The 19795-nt window shown below is 38.3% G+C and overlaps 1 protein-coding gene across 6 annotated transcripts in view; it reads left to right on the top strand.

Moving 5' to 3' along the window:
• fne (found in neurons) overlaps nt 1-12675 on the top strand; it is a 570930-nt gene extending 558255 nt beyond the window's left edge. For 3 of the 6 annotated variants that reach the window (XM_067140918.2, XM_067140920.2, XM_067140917.2), the window contains 4 exons: nt 1798-1836; nt 3104-3359; nt 5032-5073; nt 5420-12675. In XM_067140918.2, coding sequence (XP_066997019.1) covers nt 1798-1836; nt 3104-3359; nt 5032-5073; nt 5420-5744 — 662 coding nt within the window. In that variant the 3' untranslated portion in view covers nt 5745-12675. The remainder of the gene's footprint in view (nt 1-1797; nt 1837-3103; nt 3360-5031; nt 5074-5419) is intronic. The other 3 variants (XM_067140922.2, XM_067140921.2, XM_067140919.2) reach the window with 2 other exon arrangements.
• Nucleotides 12676-19795: the final 7120 nt, after the last annotated feature.

Here is a 19795-nt window from a genome sequence, read left to right as displayed (position 1 = left end):
TTGTTATATGAGGGAAATAATAATACTAATAATAATAATAATAATAATAATAACAACAATACAGAAGGAAGCGCTAAAAATGTAACATGGCCTGTCATTGACCTAGGCAAGGATAGGGGCATGATGTGGCAAAAGTAGGTAAACAATCTGCAGTCATTTGGACCCACACCAATGACAGAGCAATGGTGTTTCAAAAACCTGGCAGTAAATGCTGGAATAGAGATAAAGAACATCATTAAGATAAGTTCCAGATTTGAAGTTCCTAAGTATTTCAACAGAAATAAACATAAATATTAAGTGTGATTTGATAGAATCTGATGAAGTTCTTTCAAGAATGAAACATGTCATTCTATTTTAAGTTGTTTCTTTTTCAGGTGTAATACGGTTACCATATGTTTTCTCTTTCAGTTAGTTTTATGTATTCGAATTTAGTTTCAGCAGACCGAAGAGCCTAACAGTTATAAATTAACTGAGCTGAAACTGAAAAGAGATGGGCTTCAGATATTACTATATATATAATGCACACAAGAGGAAGAAAGATGCATTATTTCCTTTGCCTTGGTAGAGGTTTCATAACTTTTCTTCCAACATGTGTAAAAATTACTTCAGTGTCTCTTTGATACAGTTTACTCAGTTCCATAACTTTAATACAAATTAAGAATTTTCTTTGCTGCTTATGAAGCAAATTTTAAATACGTGTGATAGCAGTATGTAAGGACAAAAACAGTAACGAACTCTCTGGTTAATAAAATGCACACTCACATCCCAACTGACTCGGCAGAGATTTGATTCCAGTTCCTTGAGCACGGGAGGAGAGTGCCTAACTATGCTACACAGCTGGCCTTTTCCTTTCAAGTAAAAAGTGTAGCAAAGAACCATTCTTATGTTACATTTCTAAGGTCTGATGTCTAGCATTTAAACAACCCTCACATTAATCATACGAGATATAAGGGTAGATTTTGTTATTCCAAACTTTTATTGGGTTGTTTAGACTGAAGTGGATGGTGGATATTGTATCACTGGACAATAAAGCACGAATTATTAGTGTATGAAGATTGCTAATACCTAATAAATATGATTGCTTTCCATTGTACATATTTCTCAGATCTGTTAAACAGTATTAATTTGTCTCGGTGTTTGTATCTCATATAAAGATACATTAGATTTGTTAGATTCTTCCATGGTTACTATAATTAACTAAGAATAACACTAAGTTCTCTAATTTTATCCCTTTTAAATTTGGTGCCCAATTTAATTTCTCAGTTTGTAGAGAGATGAGCATGTGAAGTTTATTTTGGATTATATTTTTAAACTTTCCCCATCTTAACCAACTGACCCTACCTTTTAGAACATGTTAGTTTTTTAGAAAGTTTAAAAAATACCTTGATGTATTTTTACCTTATTGACGTTCAGTTTACCAGTGGTAATAAAGTAGGGAGGGAGGGCCAGATAGAGGAGCTGAGATGATGTGAGGCTGAGGTGTGAGGTCTGGTGTTGGCACAAATTACTCATCCCTGCTGACTGCATTTTATTCTTGTTACAATACTTTTGTTTGCTATGCTTTTTTTGTACCAAATTATTATAGTGAATGAAGTTCAAATGTCTTAAGCTTAGCTCTGTATAAAACTTTTCTATGATATTTATTGAAATATTTCATAAAAGCCAAGAAATGCAGTTTAAATTGAAGGCAAACTTCTCCTTATAATAAAAAACCTTCAAAGAATTGTACTATAGTGTGATATTGTCACGTCACTTCGGAATATATTGTATATTTTTTTTTGGTTTTCTCTTCCCTAGTCCGCCAATTTGTCAGTGGAGCCGGAGACAGTATCCCCTGTACGTGAGTGCATCTGTTTGTTTCTACTCCTCTAGACTAGTGGTCTCCATCGGGCTCTAAACTGCACTCTGCAAATTGCAGATTACTCTTAAAATTTGAGGAAAATTTGGGCAAAAGCCAGAAAAATATTTGAGATTTTACATCTCTTTTGGAGACCACTGCTCTATATTAACCCAAGTAAATATAAGCTGTTTTCTAAACCACTTACCGCTTCAGATTTGTATAACGAACTTTAGTGCACGCATCTCCGTTACATCAATGGTTTGGCTATTTTTATTGTTTTCCTTTGTTAATGTTTTCAGTTGATTTTTAGCAGTAGATAACCTAATGTACTCACCTCACTAAACATAACTAGCTTTAGGTGAACCATCTGGGATGAGCTCTGCGTGTCACCTTGCTGTAGGGGCACAGTCTGGCACTGCAGGGCTGTCCTTGCACTGTTTGCTATGTGTGTGGTGGGGGTTCCTTCTAATTCTTAAGTCTTAGGAATTTTCATGGTAATGCCTATTTTTTTTTCTTTTCTTTTAGTTTGTTTTCCTTCTTGTGTTAATATTTTCAGTTCATTATTTTTCTGTTGTATTACGTATCCTTAACCACTCAGAGCTGTTGGCTAGCATAGCGTCACTTGTCATATTGTCCAGTCCTGCCACGGCTTCACATGGACACCAGGCCTCGCCTTCCGCCTCGCCTTCGCTGTGACCATTCTCGTTAAATGGTCATTGTAGTTGTCTTAAATTCTTTTAAAAGTGTTCTTGTTTCTTGTTTGTTTGATGTATTGTTTGAATGTAGCAATGTGTTTACACCTTAACTAGGAATGTGCTTCATTCACATTTCCCCATTTATAACATTTCACCCATCCAGTGTTGTGGTGTATATCCTTCACTTTACTTCAGTCCACTCCACAAGGAGCCAGAGCACCACTGTGTCTATCTGCTTCGACATTTCCAGTATGTATGTGTGAAAGGGGATTTTCATTACGAGATCTGGGATGAAGCAAAACAAACTGTGTGTACACTTGTATGTATAGTGTCCTCGCATGGCTTGTGCATGCTTGCCTACCTGGTGTTCATGCTCATGGCAGACTGGAGCAGGAGCTGGGGTTTGGAAATTGTTAGGGCGAGATGTCCAATGACAGAATGCCAAGCATTAACACTGGGACGAGTTGGTGGAGGCGGAGAGCAGGGACGTGACAGGTGACGTTATTCTAACTAGCAAGATTTGCCAGAGTAAACTGTGTGTTGCAATTAGACTGGTTTCTTTTTTCAGGTCTTTCTAAAGGTGTTGGATTTATCCGATTTGATCAGCGCATTGAAGCAGAGAGAGCCATCCAGGAGTTGAACGGTACCATTCCGAAAGGCTCAACGGAGCCCATCACAGTCAAATTTGCCAACAACCCAAGCAACAACAATAAGGCCATCCCTCCTCTAGCGGCTTACCTGGCCCCACAAGCTCGCCGCTTTGGCGGACCCATCCACCACCCGACGGGCCGCTTCAGGTACATTCCACTGTCACCACTATCCAGGTACTTGACTTTCCCAGTTGCAGTTTATTGACCACTAGCTTCTCTCCTTTTGGTTTGTTTGTTATTTTTTAAAATTTAAATACAGTTTTTTGTTTTGTTTGTTTGTTCAGTTTTCTTTATTATTTTTCCTTTTAAATTTTTTCAGTTGAGATTTTCTGTTAATTTTCATATTTAGTTCATTTTCTGTAGCATTTCTTCTTTTAGTAGATCATGTAACTTGTGTGCTTCAACTCTTTGAAATGTCCCGTTTGCGTGGAAAGGTATGACCGGCTGGAGGGTGCTAGCCATGTTTTAGAGTAGTAACCCTTATCCTCCTAGGAGAATTGCTAAAAGGTTGTGGTAACACTTATTAGCTATTTGACTTTGGGAATAGCGAGGCAAATTTGGTGATTTGAACTCAACTACATTTTAAAATTGTTGTAATGCGAAACTCTTGGTACTGCTTTGGCAAACCTGTTAGCATAGGCCTAGTTCTTTTCTCTCCTTCTCCAAATATCACGTGATTGTATTGCTACATTGGCCTGCCTTTCCACCAAGCAGCCCGTACGGACTGCCGCTGTGGCCTGACGCCAGAGATTGGTAAGTAATAGACACGATGCTCCACATGCCACTTTCCTCTTCCTAAATCCTTACATTGTACCACAGTTACTTCCTTAAGTCATTTTCCTGTTCTCCAGTTGCATCATTGCATGAAAGCCTCACCAGCCCTATAATTTTTCAGTTGTAACTCTGAGACAGTGCAGTGGAGGCAAGGTGGGGGCCCTTAGCTATTACTTTTCAATGAATACTGTTATCAAGGTAATGGACAACTGGACCTGTTACCATTTCCTAGAATTAATAACTTGCTACTTCTGATTATTTTATTTATTTATTTATTTATCTCTTTTCCCTCCTTTATATTTTGTTCCACTTCCCACCTGCTTGGGTCCTGCATGGTTTGTATGCTTGTTTCTTAAGAGGTCTTGTAGGTTCCCGCAGCTGGATCTTAATTCCAGATCTTCTTTTGCTTTCACAAACTGTTTTTTGTTTCTATTCTTTCCTCTTTCTTTTTTTCTGAACTGGGGAATTAAGACTGTGGTGTACAGTTTATTTTATCTTTAAGACTAGTCTTAAAACAAAATAGACATTTATTTTGAAAGAATATTAGTCTTTTTCTCTTCTCTTTTTATTCATACATGGACATTCACAGAAATACTTACTCACTTACATGTACACATATCCATAAAGACATATGCGCACACACACATACACACACGTAATCACATGCATGCTCACACACACACACACACGCATATACTACATGTGCATACACTTATACTCACGAGAACATATACACGTAATAAGAAGCCATTAGCACCACTGCTTGAAGTGTAGGGAAACATAAGCCAGAAAAGTGTGTATTGTACAAAGCAAGATGACAGCTAACCATATTATGGCTGCCATCTCTGCATTTTTAATATTTTTCAAGATATAGGCAGTTTAAAATTCTCTTGCATTGATAGTTTGATCTATTTAAATTGAACCCAATATCCATAGTTCTGTTTCTAGCTTTTCTTGTTCTGGAATCAAGTCTTAAGAAATTTCCTGTTTAATTTAGACTTACCTTCTGAGCTTCACAGTTAATCAACTTGCTGTTTAATTTTCTTATGTTTGTTTCTGTATTTTGTTTTAGCACTGGCAAGACCATGCTAGCCATAAACAAAGGCTTACAGAGGTCAGTATTATCGAGTTTTTTATCATTACATTACAGTACTTCTTTGGTTTAATGTTTGTTTAGCAGTTTTTGTGTGACTGAAGCATGCCTGTCCACATTTTGTTCTGTCTGTTGAGTTTGTTCTCCTTGTAGCCGCAGAGGTCAGCTGATGCTGAACATTTATTCACGACAGGATTAAACTTACCTGATTGTACAAATTTGTTTATATGTTGCACTTTCCTTCACATGGTTCAACTTCCAGCAAGGATGATGTGAACGAGATGTGTGGCATGCCCCCATCCCATTTCCCACTTCCCAATACCTCTTCCCAGCTGCGGCCCCTTCATGTTGCTGTTTGCCTTTGTAGGTATTCCCCTCTGGCTGGTGATCTTCTGGCCAACTCCATGCTGCCAGGCAATGCTATGAATGGTTCCGGATGGTGCATCTTCGTTTACAACCTGGCTCCAGAGACCGAAGAGAACGTCTTGTGGCAACTGTTTGGCCCTTTCGGTGCTGTGCAGAGTGTGAAAGTCATTCGCGATCTGCAGACCAACAAGTGCAAAGGTTTTGGCTTCGTTACGATGACCAATTATGACGAGGCTGTTGTGGCCATCCAGTCACTGAATGGATACACCCTTGGTAATCGGGTCTTGCAGGTCTCGTTTAAAACCAACAAGAGCAAAGCCACATAAAAAGTTGCTGAAGAAACTGTGTTATAAACCGCTGCCCTACTGGCAAACGCGGTGCATTTCTCTGTGACCATACTAGTCAGAGTCGGCGGAGGACTGGAGGTTGCACTCGCCTGTTCTGTACTTAAACTCTAGAATCGTAGCATTCAGGAAAACGTAGCTAGTTGGTTGGACACAGTCGAGGTCCAAGACACATCAGTAATATAGAAAAGGTATCTTATATATATCCAACTTTCTGCCATTTCCTTGATGCTGCTGCAGGCAAATGCAACCTTCAGAAGAGGTTTATCTTTCCAGGTGTATTTGGTACTCGTACCTTCCAATATACTTGAATGTCATTTGAAAAATTTGAGCTAGTCAAGACTAGTGCAAGTCATGTGTTTCCTAAAGAAACTCTGTAGGGTGCCTAATATTAGGACCCTGAAGGGGAGCCTCAAAATCTTAGATTAATTCTTGTTTTGTTGCTCTTGTTTTGTATTGCTAGTCACTGGAATGTTGCCGTAGCTGTCGGTGATGGCCAGGCATTTTGGCCTGGTACCATATGCCAAAGAAAAAGTCTACATAACTGGGTATGCAGACATTGTCCAAGCTATTTGATATTTGTAGAAAAATACAAATGGAATAGCACATTATATATTGCCTCACTACAGCAACAAAGTCCAGATTTGTAGCTGCGACGTATATATATTTTTTTCTTTTCTGTTGGAGTTAGTCTTGGTTTGATTTAACACATCTGAGATAGCTATTTTATGTGTTTAATGACTTTTTTCATTTGTGTAGTTTTTCATTTATACAGTTGATAAAAACATGTGATTAACAGTTACAATATCAGTCATTGTTTTAGTGTCACAAATAGTGGCACTGGTATGTGGCTTAATACCATTTCTTAAATGTTACTTTTTTTCCCCCCCTTTTCAATATAAATTAAAACGCATGCAAGTTTTGTTTCAAGACATGTGAACTACCGTATCTTATTTTGGCAGAAGTGCAACGTATATGGAGGTAGTAGAGATAGTCCAGAATTATAAAAACTTTTTCTTTTATCATTTTTTTAACTTGGTTTATTTTGGTTATTTGACCCTGAAAATGTTCTCCACAACCCGGCCTGACACTAACAATTTCTTCTCTGTAGTGCACCAGCGTGGTAGTCCCTTGGCCATTTCCTTGCTTGTTTCTTCTGGTGGGAAATCTCAGGCATTGTAAATAGTTCTGAGTTCTATTAATTTTGTTTTTCATTTTGAGAGGTTTTGGGGAATCACACAGACTTGCACAGAACAATAATTCATAATATAATTAAATAAATGATGATAAATAAGTAATGAACATAAATCAGGTAACCTATCAAATATGCTGCCCAACTTGAGATGTCAACTTCCATGAAAGAAATTTATTTTTATAAGAACACTTATCAAATTTAACAAATGCATTCCTAGTGGGCAAATGATTTTAAATGAAAGACATGAAAAAGTATGCAAAAATTTAAATATCTTAACGAAAGAGACTTTGTATCTCTTTGTCTTCTTAAAGTTTCTATAGTGTCAGATAGTTCCCTTTTCATTAGGAGTTAGCGAGTTAGAGCGCGCTTAAGGGCCACTCCTCCACTCCACTCCTCCACTCCTCGGCTCTAGCGATTTTCGCTCACTGTGGAAGGAATCAGGGCTCATGCAATATGTCAGGAGTTTTTGAATACAAAATTTTGATGGACTTTATCTTTCATGGTCACAATTGTAAAGATTTAAAAAATGAAAAATGTATATATATATACTTTGCCTGAGATTAGGAAAGAGATAGAGAAACCTTTTTGATAAAAAAAACTTTATCATGCTGTTGAGGATAAGAGTTTAACTGCAAAAGAGTAGATTATTAAATGAAGTTGAGTCAGCTCGATGCACTTTTTGCCCCTTCATGAATCAACGAAGCAGATGTACATTTCATGTTACTTGTGACATTCCTCGATAACTTTCTCACAGTTTGGCCCTTTATATCGTTACTGCCAATAGAGATGCTTATCATGTGAGATGTATTAGAGTTGCAGCTAATTATGTTAACATTTCTGAAAAAACCAAGAACCATTTTGTTTTCTGGTTTTGCTTGGTTTTTTCAGCCATTAACATACTTGCACTCCCTTCTCCTGTAGAAACTGCAAGGCCACTGTTAAGATTTAACAAGTGGAATATTTTGTATGATACTCAAAACAATGGTGCATACATCTGTTAAATTCTATAATAATAATAAGAATAATAAGAATAATAAAATACTGTACAGAGAACAATTTCCATGAGGACAAATGCAAATACTTAACCTCTGATGTGATGAGATGATGCTAATATATAGTGATTCTTAGAAGGAGAGTCGACGTATATTTTGGGTTGTGGATACTAGTTTTGAAAACTGCTTCTGCATTTATCAAGATTGTGATTGATACCTGTTCTACATTTACAGTATAAGTAACTTTTGAAGCTTTATAGGACACGTTCACCTACTTAACGGATGCAATTTTGCCAAAGTGGTATTGACTATATGTGGATAAAAGAAAATGAATTTGTTAACTTTGGTATTTTCTCATTCTTCATACATAGTGGTTTGCTTGATTATATATTTAAATACTCTTTTAAACATTACTTATGGTTCTTATCCTTTTTATATAGTAGCAAGATCCAGTCAATTGCAGTCTATTTTGACAGAATAATCAGGAGGAACAATCGCAAACCAAGGTTACTCATTGACTTTAAAAGTTTTATATATTATATATATATATATAAATAAATAAATAAATACATAAATAAATGAAATAAATATATATATGTGTGTGTATGTAAAAAAGGAAAATAAGCACAAAATGTCCTTGGAAGGTTCCTCCGTGGTTTGTTGAAATGAGATTCTGAGCTGAGGACGCACTCTCTCTGGCCTAAACGAGCAACAAACCCCCGCGCCTGGACTGCATTGGCGGCTCTTGCTCCCTCTAGAACCTGTATTCATCTTTGTGTGGTGTAGCTCTAGGTTGTAAAACTTTATTTATGAGGGCCAGACTCATGCTGTATGGATGTATCCTCATTTTCCAGCACCAGAGCTTGAAAGCTGTGGTGCAGGACTGAACCATTTTGTGACTAAGCATTCCATAAACTTTTATAGAAGAGACAGGGGGTTTCTGTAATACAGTACCTCAAAAAACTGTAATTGATGCAATAACTTAAGAAGTTCTTAAAGTGTAGCTTTAGATCGAGTGATGAAGATAGCGATGCACTGGCTGTCTTGGCAGGGAGGGGCTGGAGGCCTGTCCCTGGCATGCCAGCTCATGTTGCACCACTTTCCTATATTTTATTCCCTGCTCACTGAAGTAACAAAGTCAAATTTTATGAGTCTCATTTTAGTATTTTGTGAAGTATTTGTTACTTCGTTTGTGAGCGGCCATTCTGGTTACATACTCCCCGCCCCTCCTCCCTACCCCTCTCCCGATTTGCCCAAACTAATAGCTGTAGTCCTTTTTCTCCTTGCATACTAATAGTACGTACCATGGGCTGACCGGTAATGCTTTGAGCACAAGGACATTTTGAAACAAAAACAAAGAAAAATCGACACAAAAAAAAAACAAAAAAAGTGAGTTTGGTCTGTTAAGTACTGTAATTTCTCTCTGCTAAACGTTACGCATTTGTTGAAATGTTCAACAGTGCGGGCTGCCATGCTGCTGCTGCTTCTATCTTGCAGTGCATGCCTTTCTTGCTTCTGTCTAGTGTCACATTGCATTTAGGTGTATGTATTTGATGGGTTGTATTTATCCAATGAAATGATTCACTACTTAAATGATTTTTCATCTAGTTGTAGGTTTATATGGGTAGTTCAGGAGACGTTCTGAGTGTCAGGTGCCATATTTCTAGTTTGAGTAACTTAGCCAAGTGACGAGGAGGAGAAGGAGAAGTATCAGCACTAGAGCTAGAGCCTTTACCTTAGTTGTCTTTGTGTTTTGTGTATAACGGAAACACTGGAGAATGGGTTGGACTTTGGTTAGCTTTTAAGTTCCAGGAAAAGGAGACAGCCAGGGAAGATGCAAGGGAATTAGGTTGAAAGTTAATCAGAAAAGCTGGAAAGATTGCTAACTAGAATGGCCAAATTCTATCCCATTTAATTTATTGTAATTATTGTTAAGTGTAAGAAACTAGTCAGTTTAAAGTATTCTTTTTGTTTTAGAGTAATTTTGTGAGTTGCTTATTTCCAAGCACAAGTACAGAATATTGTGCTATGCGCAGTCATTTCATCCCAAGGATTTCTTGTGATAAGATAAAGCAGTAGAAAGCAAAGCAGTATATGGTATTTAAGCGCTGCAATGTGAAGGTAGACAGGCAGCTGGGCCCGAAGATTTACTGTGTAGGTCCCTGCCTGTCTCCTTGCGGAGCACTGTTGTCGTTATCCTGACCTAGTTTGGGTTGTATTGCAATATTTGTACTTTTCCATGTTGAGAACTCAATACAATAAATTATTGGAAAATAGTATTTATTAATTAAATTTGCATTGTTCTGTTATTACTGTTTCTGATGTTCCTTGATTTTTTTACCAAATTTCACAAGTGATTTGAATATTCAGTCAAATACTGTGGTTGTATGGACAAAATATCCTTGCTACTTCACCACTTCAAACAGAAACATGAAATGCCATGTCGTCTTAAATCAGGAATGATGCCATTATTGCATTCACGTTTGCTTCATTGTTGATGCTATAAGCATAGTTATAAGTAGTTATTTCACAATACTCAGGACTTCTTTCTTTCTTTCTTTCTTTCTTTCTTTCTTTCTTTCTTTCTTTCTTTCTATAAGAGAATTAACAGTACCTAGTAAAATTCTTATTAGGTATGGTAGTGTAGGTAGAGTATTTGCAGCCCCAGTTCATCTTCCTTCGCAGAAGGGACTTGAATAAATAAACCTGACCTTAGCAGTTTATTGGCTACTGGTACTTGTTTGAATTTAAACCTGAGCAAGCCTTTGTGGTAAATGAAAATTTTTAAAAATGAAAATAAAAAGAGTACCAGATGAAGAATTATCCTTGGTGTGAAGTGTCTCATGTTAAAATGAAATAGATTGAAAAGTCAGGGAATATTCCATACATAGGCCTAGGCTATGTATAATTTTTTTCTTTCACATTTCTCTCTGTCTCAACTTCTTACCTGAAAACACTGTCAGATTTACTCTACAATTTTTAGACATTATTATACTCATTGTCATGGCAGTGGCATTTCTAGTCATCTTTCCGATTATCTATTTTTCCATGTTTACATCAATTGTTACAACCTGTTCAATTTTGTAAGCAAGGAATATATTGCCTATTCGTAATGATATTTTAATAAATTAGTGTTGGACTAAATATGATAATGATTCTTGTCCATTAAATATATTGCTTCATAACGAATCTTGTGCTGCTTGTCCAAGCAGCCTCCTGTTCCAGACTCCTGCAATTCTGAGTTCACTCCAAGGAAAAATATTTTTCAAATTATTAGGTGTAATTTTTAAAACTGCTAGCAAATGAAATGTATGGCCTAAAATTGATGTTACTGACTATTACTGGTATAAGTAAGAGTAGTAGTTTTTCAGTAGTATGACCTGTAAAATGACAAAAATATTTGACAAGTGTTTCAGGGGATAACAGCTAGAGTGTGTTTTATATGCATTATTTTTAATCAATAACCATTATAATATGCATCTTTATATGAAGGGCTTGAGAGCGAGTTATTTCCTACCAAAAATATTGCATCGCACAGGCATCCAAAATTCATAAGCTGGTGAATCTAGCAAATTCGTATTGTTCAGAAAGATGCTTTTGATTGCCACTGTTATATATTGTGATTTAGAGCTTTGGTCACTGTGGCAATGGGAAATTGTAGCAAATACTGGCAATCTACATTAATCAACAATATTTCTTTTCTCTCTTTGCACATGAAAGATGAATAGATAGTGGTGGTTCATGCTGGAATGAGCTATTCATAATATGAAATCCATACCACTAATTGGAAAAAAATAAATAAAAAGTAACACATTCAGGAGGTTTTGATTGCTACCAGTGTGAGAAGCATTAAACATATTTTAAAGCTGCTTATCAATTTCATTATTCATGGTTATATTACTAAAAATGGAATTTATATTTCTAATGTTTAAGCAGTACACTTTACTTGGCATTTCAATTAGTAAAATATTGCATATTCTTAAGCAAAGAATAAGAAATATGTAATGCTGAAGTTCAATGGAATTTTTTTCAAAATTAAATTCTTTAGTGTACTGAAATTTGCATTTACTTCAAAAATGCTTTTGAAACCATTAATTGCTAAAAGAACATTACACATTTGAAGAATATTTGAGTCAAGAAGGGAATATTCTGAGAATGTCTTACTTCAAATGAAGATAGTGACATGAATCCTTGTGAAATTGAGCATAAGAAAGTATATTTTGCTCTGTTGTAATTAAATCTTTCATCAGACCAGTCCATTTTCTGCATACCTGCTAGAATCATCATGCAAGTTGCTTACAAATTTGCTATTTAAAAAAATACTGATGTAAATGTTAAGCTTGCCCTTCAGATTTCATCACAGTAATCCTTGAAAAATTGTCATTGTACACGACATATTTGAAAAAATACCACTCTTCATTTCTATAAAAGAACTCTGCTATGTAGGTCAAAAATGTGAAATTAATTTATCTGGCTTCCATTGGGAAGCACGTGTTCCCAAGGGCTACTTGTTGAAGTTGTTAATAAAATAAATACTACCTACCATATCACTCAAATTCTTGCTGCTAGAGAATGTGGAAGATGCAGGGTGAGTGAGGTGTAAAAGAAAGGACAGCACAAGTAAGTACAAAACTTTCTGTTAATTTATGCATATGAAAGAAATTTGAAATGAATATCATGAAATTGCTACAGATACATGTTCAAGATATGAAATAAATTTGCAAATATTGGAATAAAATAGAAATGTTTCCTGTCATTTCATTAAGCTGATTGCCATTAAACCCTCTTTAGACTCTCAGGCATGGCTAGTCAGTGTTAAAATTCACCCTAATACATTTAAGTACAAAGTTTTGTCGAGAATATGTGCATACGTAATGCTAAGGTGTGTATGCAATAATTGGAAGAACTCTACTGTGAGGTTCCCTGTTTATAAATTAAAAGTGAATTGGTCACATGCAAAACGAACCCAAGCTTGGTTTCTTGTTAAATATGAAATCTAAATACCATACAGGAATGTCAAAACGGCTAGAATGCCAAGAAACTCGAAGCAAATAGGTGAAAAATAATTTTGAAGTGTTAAATATTACATTTTGGAACCCTTTCTCAAGATAGCTGAAGGTTTGTATGTAGTAGTCAATAAATTTGTGGACTGGCACCTAGTGTTGGCTGTTAGCAGAAACGGCGAGTATTACATGTTGCTGCACAACAAGGCGCTCAGTTACACAGAATCATATCCTCCCTCAAAATAGCCGTCGTTTGTTGCTATGCAAGTCTGCCAACATTCATATAGCTGATCTGAAACAGCGCTGAAAGATAGTAGCAGGAAGGTCCCGTGAAGCTTCTTTTGTGGTAGTAATGATTCCTCGACCAAAATAAATTTATGCCCATGCAGCTTTGCTTTCAATCTGGGAAAGAAAGAACTATCATAGTGCAAGATCAGGTGAGTATGGAAGGTTTAACAAAACAGTGACCTGTTGCCTTGAGAGTTCCTCTTGGACAAGCACTGAGCAATGTGCCGGTACATTGTCATGTAGCAATAACCAGTTCTTCCTACGCCAAAGCTCAGGACTCTTACAATGAATTGAATCGTGCAGACTGCAAAGGACCAACTTGTAGCAGGTCTCGTTGACAGTTGCTCCTTGTGGGATGAATTCCATGTGAACTATACCCAATGAGTCGAAAAACAGTTCAAGCATCACCTTGTCTTTTGACCTGTCTTGTTGGGGTTTTTTTCAATTATGGAGATGGGGATTTTCAGGTGGCGAATTGTCGCTTCACTTGCAGATTGTAAAGAAAATACCATGTGTTATGATCTGGTTGAGAAACGTCCCATCATCGTCGGCACTAGCGATAAGGTCACCGCAAATGGTCACTCAGTCGTCACATTCTTGCGTCTGGATGCATGGCACACTATGCTGGGTAACATGCAACATGTTCAGATCTTCAGACAGAATTAGTGGCATGTACCATGCCTGATCCCTACTGTTGCTGGAAGATCATCTATCGATTGGGAGCAGTTGGCATGCACCAGCGTACCAACTTCTTAGATCTTGAATTCAGTTCACAACATTGTGGCCAACGATTATGCCCATCATCCTCCAAACTGACTCTCTCCCCTGTGTAAAACCTTTGTGCACCTTTAACACAGCACTGCGACCCAATGCGTCATTACTGTGCACTTGCTTCATCATTAAACATTCCTTCACAACAGAGACTGTACTTCTACAGACACTGTATATACACAACTCTCTCTTGGTAGAAAGAGAGAATGACTCTCACTGCACCATCCTGCAGTACAACCTGTCTGCTGTAGTGCAGAATGAGAACACCATGCGCCCATTCCATGAACTTATTGACTATACTACATAGAAATAGCCTCATTGATTCACAAAAATCACCATTTTTCTCTGCAGGCATAGTTTTTTGCTAATTCATTAAAGTGAATATTGTCTTATGCTAGAAGACAGGCTCAGTATGGGAACACTCTTATTAGTCGCTGTTCATTATTCCAGATGAACCTATGAAATTTGCTTAATACAAAGGTTTCAGTCCCTACAAAATTCCTGAAATCAGAGCAATTAGTAGGCAAGTTGTAAATAATTACTTCAAAAATAATTGAAATAATTGAAATAAATCTTTGATAAGTACAAGAGTGGAATTTAAACAGAAGAAAGTAGTAGGTATTTTAAATAGTCTGCATAATGAATTCCACAAGTCATTTATTATATCATTTTATTCAGTGATAGTTTTAAAACATTTCTACTTAGAATGTTATATTTCACAACTTTCCAATAATGCTTCTGTTGTTTAGGTTCTGTGTTCTCAAGAAGTAATTTATGGTATTAAAAGACATAATGAGATTGTACCTTTCTGCTGATTTATTACTTTTTATTACGTGTAGGTTACTGTAGTCACGTCCTAGTTCGTGAACCATGGTCAAGGGCTGAGTGGCCTAGTAAGTGGTCCTGACAGTCGGGATACCAGTTGCTATGGAATGGGAGTGGGCATCTCGGACATATTCTTAGTCATGGCCCTCCTTGTGCTCAGGCGGCTAGGACTATACAATTCACCGGTGGTCCGTAACCCGTTAGAGGAGAGATCCTCACTTGAACTACGTGTAAGTAGGGTAGCATCCTGCTTCATGAATTTACCGAGCTCGGAACATTTTAAGCAAGCCTTGGACCTATGGGAGGAACGGAGTCCCACTCCCATTTGACAGGCCACTCCTTGGAAACAACTTGGCAAGCGAAATGGAATTCGATGGGGAGCTATCAATATTAATGGGGCTTATGAAAGAAAGTAGAACTGGCTGTCAGCAAAGAGGATGCATCTGGATGTACCTAGGTGTAAGTGATATTCAGGTAAGGGGAGATAACGAGGAAGAGATAGGAGATTATAAAGTGTGCCTGACGGGTGTTAGAAAGGAAAGGACAGAGCCTGGGGTAGGGCTGTTTATCAGGAAAACCTTTGCACGCAACATAGTTTCTGTTAGGCACGTAAATGAGCGAATGATGTGGGTATATTTGTCAGTTGGAGGAATTAGGACAAGAATTGTGTCTGTGTATTCACCAGGTGAGGGTGCAGATGAGGATGAAGTTGACAAGTTTTATGAAGCAGTGAGTGACATCGTGGTCAGGGTCAACAGCAAGGATAGAATAGTGGTAATGGGCGATTTCAATGCAAGAATTGGGAATAGAACTGAAGGATACAAAAGGGAGATTGGTAAATGTGGGGAAGATATGGAAGCTAATAGGAATGGGAAGCGTTTGCTGGACTTCTGTGCTAGTATGGGTTTAGTAGTTACGAATACATTCTTCAAGCATAAGGCTATTCACCGCTACACATGGGAGGCTAGGGGTACCAGATCCATAATAGACTATATCTTAACAGACTTCAAATTCAGGAAATCTGTTAAGAATGTACGAGTTTTCCGGGGATTTTTCGATGATACAGACCACTATCTGATCTGTAGTGAACTAAGTATCTCTAGGCCTAGGGGTAGAGAAATTGAAATATGTCTGCAAACGATTAAGGGTAGAAAATCTCCAGGACAAGGAATTTAGACAGAAGTACATGGATATGATTAGTGAGAAGTTTCGAACAGTAGACAGTAAGCAGGTCCAGGATATAGAAAGTGAATGGGTGGCATACAGGGATGCTGTAGTAGAGACAGCAAGGGAATGCCTAGGAACAACTGTGGGTAAAGATGGGAAAAGGCGAACATCTTGGTGAAATTATTAAGCGAGTGCAGCTTGCAAACGTAAAAAGAAGGCTTATCAGAAATGGCTCCAAACAAGGGCCGAGGCAGACAGGGATTTGTACGTAGATGAAAGAAACAGAGCGAAACAAATAGTTGTTGAATCCAAAAAGAAGTCGTGGGAAAATTTTAATAATAACCTGGAAAGGCTAGGTCAAGCAGCAGGGAAACCTTTCTGGACTGTAATAAAGAATCTTAGGAAGGGAGGAAAAAAGGAAATGAACAGTGTTTTGAGTAATTCAGGTGAACTCTTAATAGATCCCAGGGATTCACTGGAGAGGTGGAGGAAATATTTTGATCATCATCTCAATGTAAAAGGAAATCATCCTGGTGGTGTTGAGAACAGCCAAGCTCATGGGGAGGAGGAAAATGATGTCGGTGAAATTATGCTCGAGGAAGTAGAAAAGATGGTAAATAAATTCCATTATCATAAAGCAGCAGGAATAGATGAAATTCAACATGAAATGGTGCAGTATAGTGGGAAGGCAGGGATGAAATGGCTTCATAGAGTAGTAAGATTAGCACGGAGTGTTGGTAAGGTACCTTCAGATTGGACAAAAGCAGTAACTGCACCTATCTATAAGCAAGGAAACAGGAAGGATTGCAACAACTATCGAGGTATCTCATTGATTAGTATACCAGGCAAATTATTCACTGGCATCTTGGAAGGTACGTTGCGATCAGTCGTTGAGAGGAAGTTGGATGAAAACAAGTGTGGTTTCAGATCACGGAGAGGCTATCAGGATCAGATTTTTAGTATGCGCCAGGTAATTGAAAAATGCTACGAGAGGTATAGGCAGTTGTTAATGAACGTATCAGCCAAATTTCATTGGCCTTCATCAGGGCATGTGAAGTTTTGCCTCTGACAGTAGGCAAAAAATTCTCCCAAGGAGCGTGGAAGTCATGCCCGTACTATCCACGGCCAACCCACTAACTGGACTCGAGGATCGTCGCGCTGTGCTGTGGTGGTTGGGAGGGAAGTTACTGATTCACCGCCTTCTGTCGACAGTTTGAGTGCGTCCCGCTGTGCCATGGTGGTGTTATGCATGTATTTCTGCAGTACAGGTCTCCATGTATTTGATGACTTGAAGCAGTCTTCCCTGTTGATGTTATTTGGGCGCAGCTCTATCTCTATGGCTTCCCTCACAAGACGAGCATAGAAATCGTTTACAGGCACGATGACCTTCGTCTGGTCAAAGAGGATTTCATGGTCTGTACTGCAGAAATGTTCTGCTATGGCAGACTGGCTTATAGTGTTCTCCGTGGAGGATGAAAGAGCGACATTCTTTACCGACGTGATGTGCTCCTTCACCCTGGTGCTAGCAAGCCTTTTTGTCATGCCAACATATGAACAACCACAACCACATGGAATTTCATATACGCCCGGTGTTTCCAGATGTGGTTTTCCTTTGACTGGTCGAAACAGGGATTTGAGCTTCCGGTCTGCAGTGAAAACTGGAATTATATTGTACTTCTTAAGAATGCACCCTATTCTGTCAGTTATACCTGCCACATAAGGAAGGAATACCTTTTTCTTTTTGCTGTAGTCTTGAATGGTACTATCCAAATTAGGCTCCTTGATCTTCGCAGCTCGTGTTGTCTCCATGAAGAAAAATGGCTATACATCAGGAGACATAACACGAGCTGCGAAGATCAAGGAGCCTAACTTGGATAGTACCAACCAGGACTACAGCAAAAAGAAAAAAGTATTCCTTACGTGGCAGGTATAACTGACAGAATAGGGCGCATTCTTAAGAAGAACAATATAATTCCAGTTTTCACCGCAGACCAGAAGCTCAAATCCCCGTTTCGACCAATCAAAGAAAAACCACATCTGGGAACACCGGGCGTATATGAAATTCCATGTGGTTGTGGTTGCTCATATGTTGGCATGACAAAAAGGCTTGTTAGCACCAGGGTGAAAGAGCACATCAGGTCAGTAAAGAATGTCGCCCTTTCATCCTCCACGGAGAATGCTATAAGCCAGTCTGCCATAGCAGAACATTTCTGCAGTACAGACCATGAAATTCTCTGTGACCAGGCGAAGGTCATCGTGCCTGTAAAAGATTTCTATGCTCGTCTTGTGAGGGAAGCCATAGAGATAGAGCTGCGCCCAAATAACATCAACAGGGAAGACGACTTCAAGTTATCAAATACGTAGAGACCTGTACTGCAGAAATACATGCATACCACCACCATGGCACAGTGGGATGCACTCAAACTGTCGACAGAGGGCGGTGAATCAGTAACTTCCCTCCCAACCACCACAGCACAGCGCGACAATCCTTGAATCCAGTTAGTGTGGTAGGCCGTGGATAGTACGGGCATGACTTCCACGTTCCTTGGGAGAATTTCTTTGCTCACTGTCGGAGACAAAACTTCACATGCCCAGATGAAGGCCAATGAAATTTGGCTGAAAGCTTGGCTTTATTATTAAATAAATATTAATCCAGTTCATTTATTTCTTTATGTTAATAGGCAGTTGTGTTTGTTTCGTAGATCTAGAGAAAGCATATGACAGGGTACCGAGGGAAAAGATGTTCGCTATACTGGGGGACTATGGAATTAAAGGTAGATTATTAAAATCACTCAAAGGCATTTATGTTGACAATTGGGCTTCAGTAAGAATTGATGGTAGAATGAGTTCTTGGTTCAGAGTACTTACAGGGATTAGACAAGCCTGTAATCTTTCACCTTTGCTGTTCATAGTTTACATGGATCATCTGCTGAAAGGTATAAAATGGCAGGGAGGGATTCAGTTAGGTGGAAATGTAGTAAGCAGTCTGGCCTATGCTGACGACTTGGTCTTAATGGCAGATGGTGCCGAAAGCCTGCAGTCTAATATCTTGGAATTTGAAAATAGGTGTAATGAGTATGATATGAAAATTAACCTCTCGAAGACTAAATTGATGTCAGTAGGTAAGAGATTCAGCAGAATTGAATGTCAGATTGGTGATACAAAGCTAGAACAGGTCGATAATTTCAAGTATTTAGGTTGTGTGTTCTCCCAGGATGGTAATATTGTAAGAGAGATTGAATCAAGGTGTCGTAAAGCTAATGAAGTGAGCTCGCAGTTGTGATCAACAGTATTATGTAAGAAGGAAGTCAGCTCCCAGACGAAACTATCTTTACATCGGTCTGTTTTCAGACCAACTTTGCTTTACGGGAGCGAAAGCTGGGTGGACTCAGGATATATTGGTCATAAGTTAGAAGTAACAGACATGAAAGTAGCAAGAATGATTGCTGGTACAGACAGGTGGAAACAATGGCAGGAGGGTACTAGGAATGAGGAGATACAGGCTAATTTAGGAATGAATTCGATGGATGAAGTTGTACGCATAAACCAGCTTTGGTGGTGGAGTCATGTGAGGCGAATGGAGGAGAATAGGTTACCTAGGAAAATAATGGAGTCTGTTATGGAGGGTAAGAGAAGTAGAGGTAGACCAAGACGACGATGGTTAGACTCAGTTTCTAACGATTTAAAGATAAGAGATACAGAACTAAATGAGGCCACAACACTGGTTGCAAATCGAGGAGTGTGGCGATGTTTAGTAAATTCACAGAGGCTTGCAGACTGAATGCTGAAAGG

The sequence above is a fragment of the Anabrus simplex genome, chromosome 2, assembly GCF_040414725.1.
Source record: "Anabrus simplex isolate iqAnaSimp1 chromosome 2, ASM4041472v1, whole genome shotgun sequence".
NCBI classification, from domain to species: Eukaryota; Metazoa; Arthropoda; class Insecta; order Orthoptera; family Tettigoniidae; genus Anabrus; species Anabrus simplex.
The sequence above is the reverse complement of the archived record's forward strand: the minus strand, read 5'-3'. Positions and strand labels throughout refer to the sequence as shown.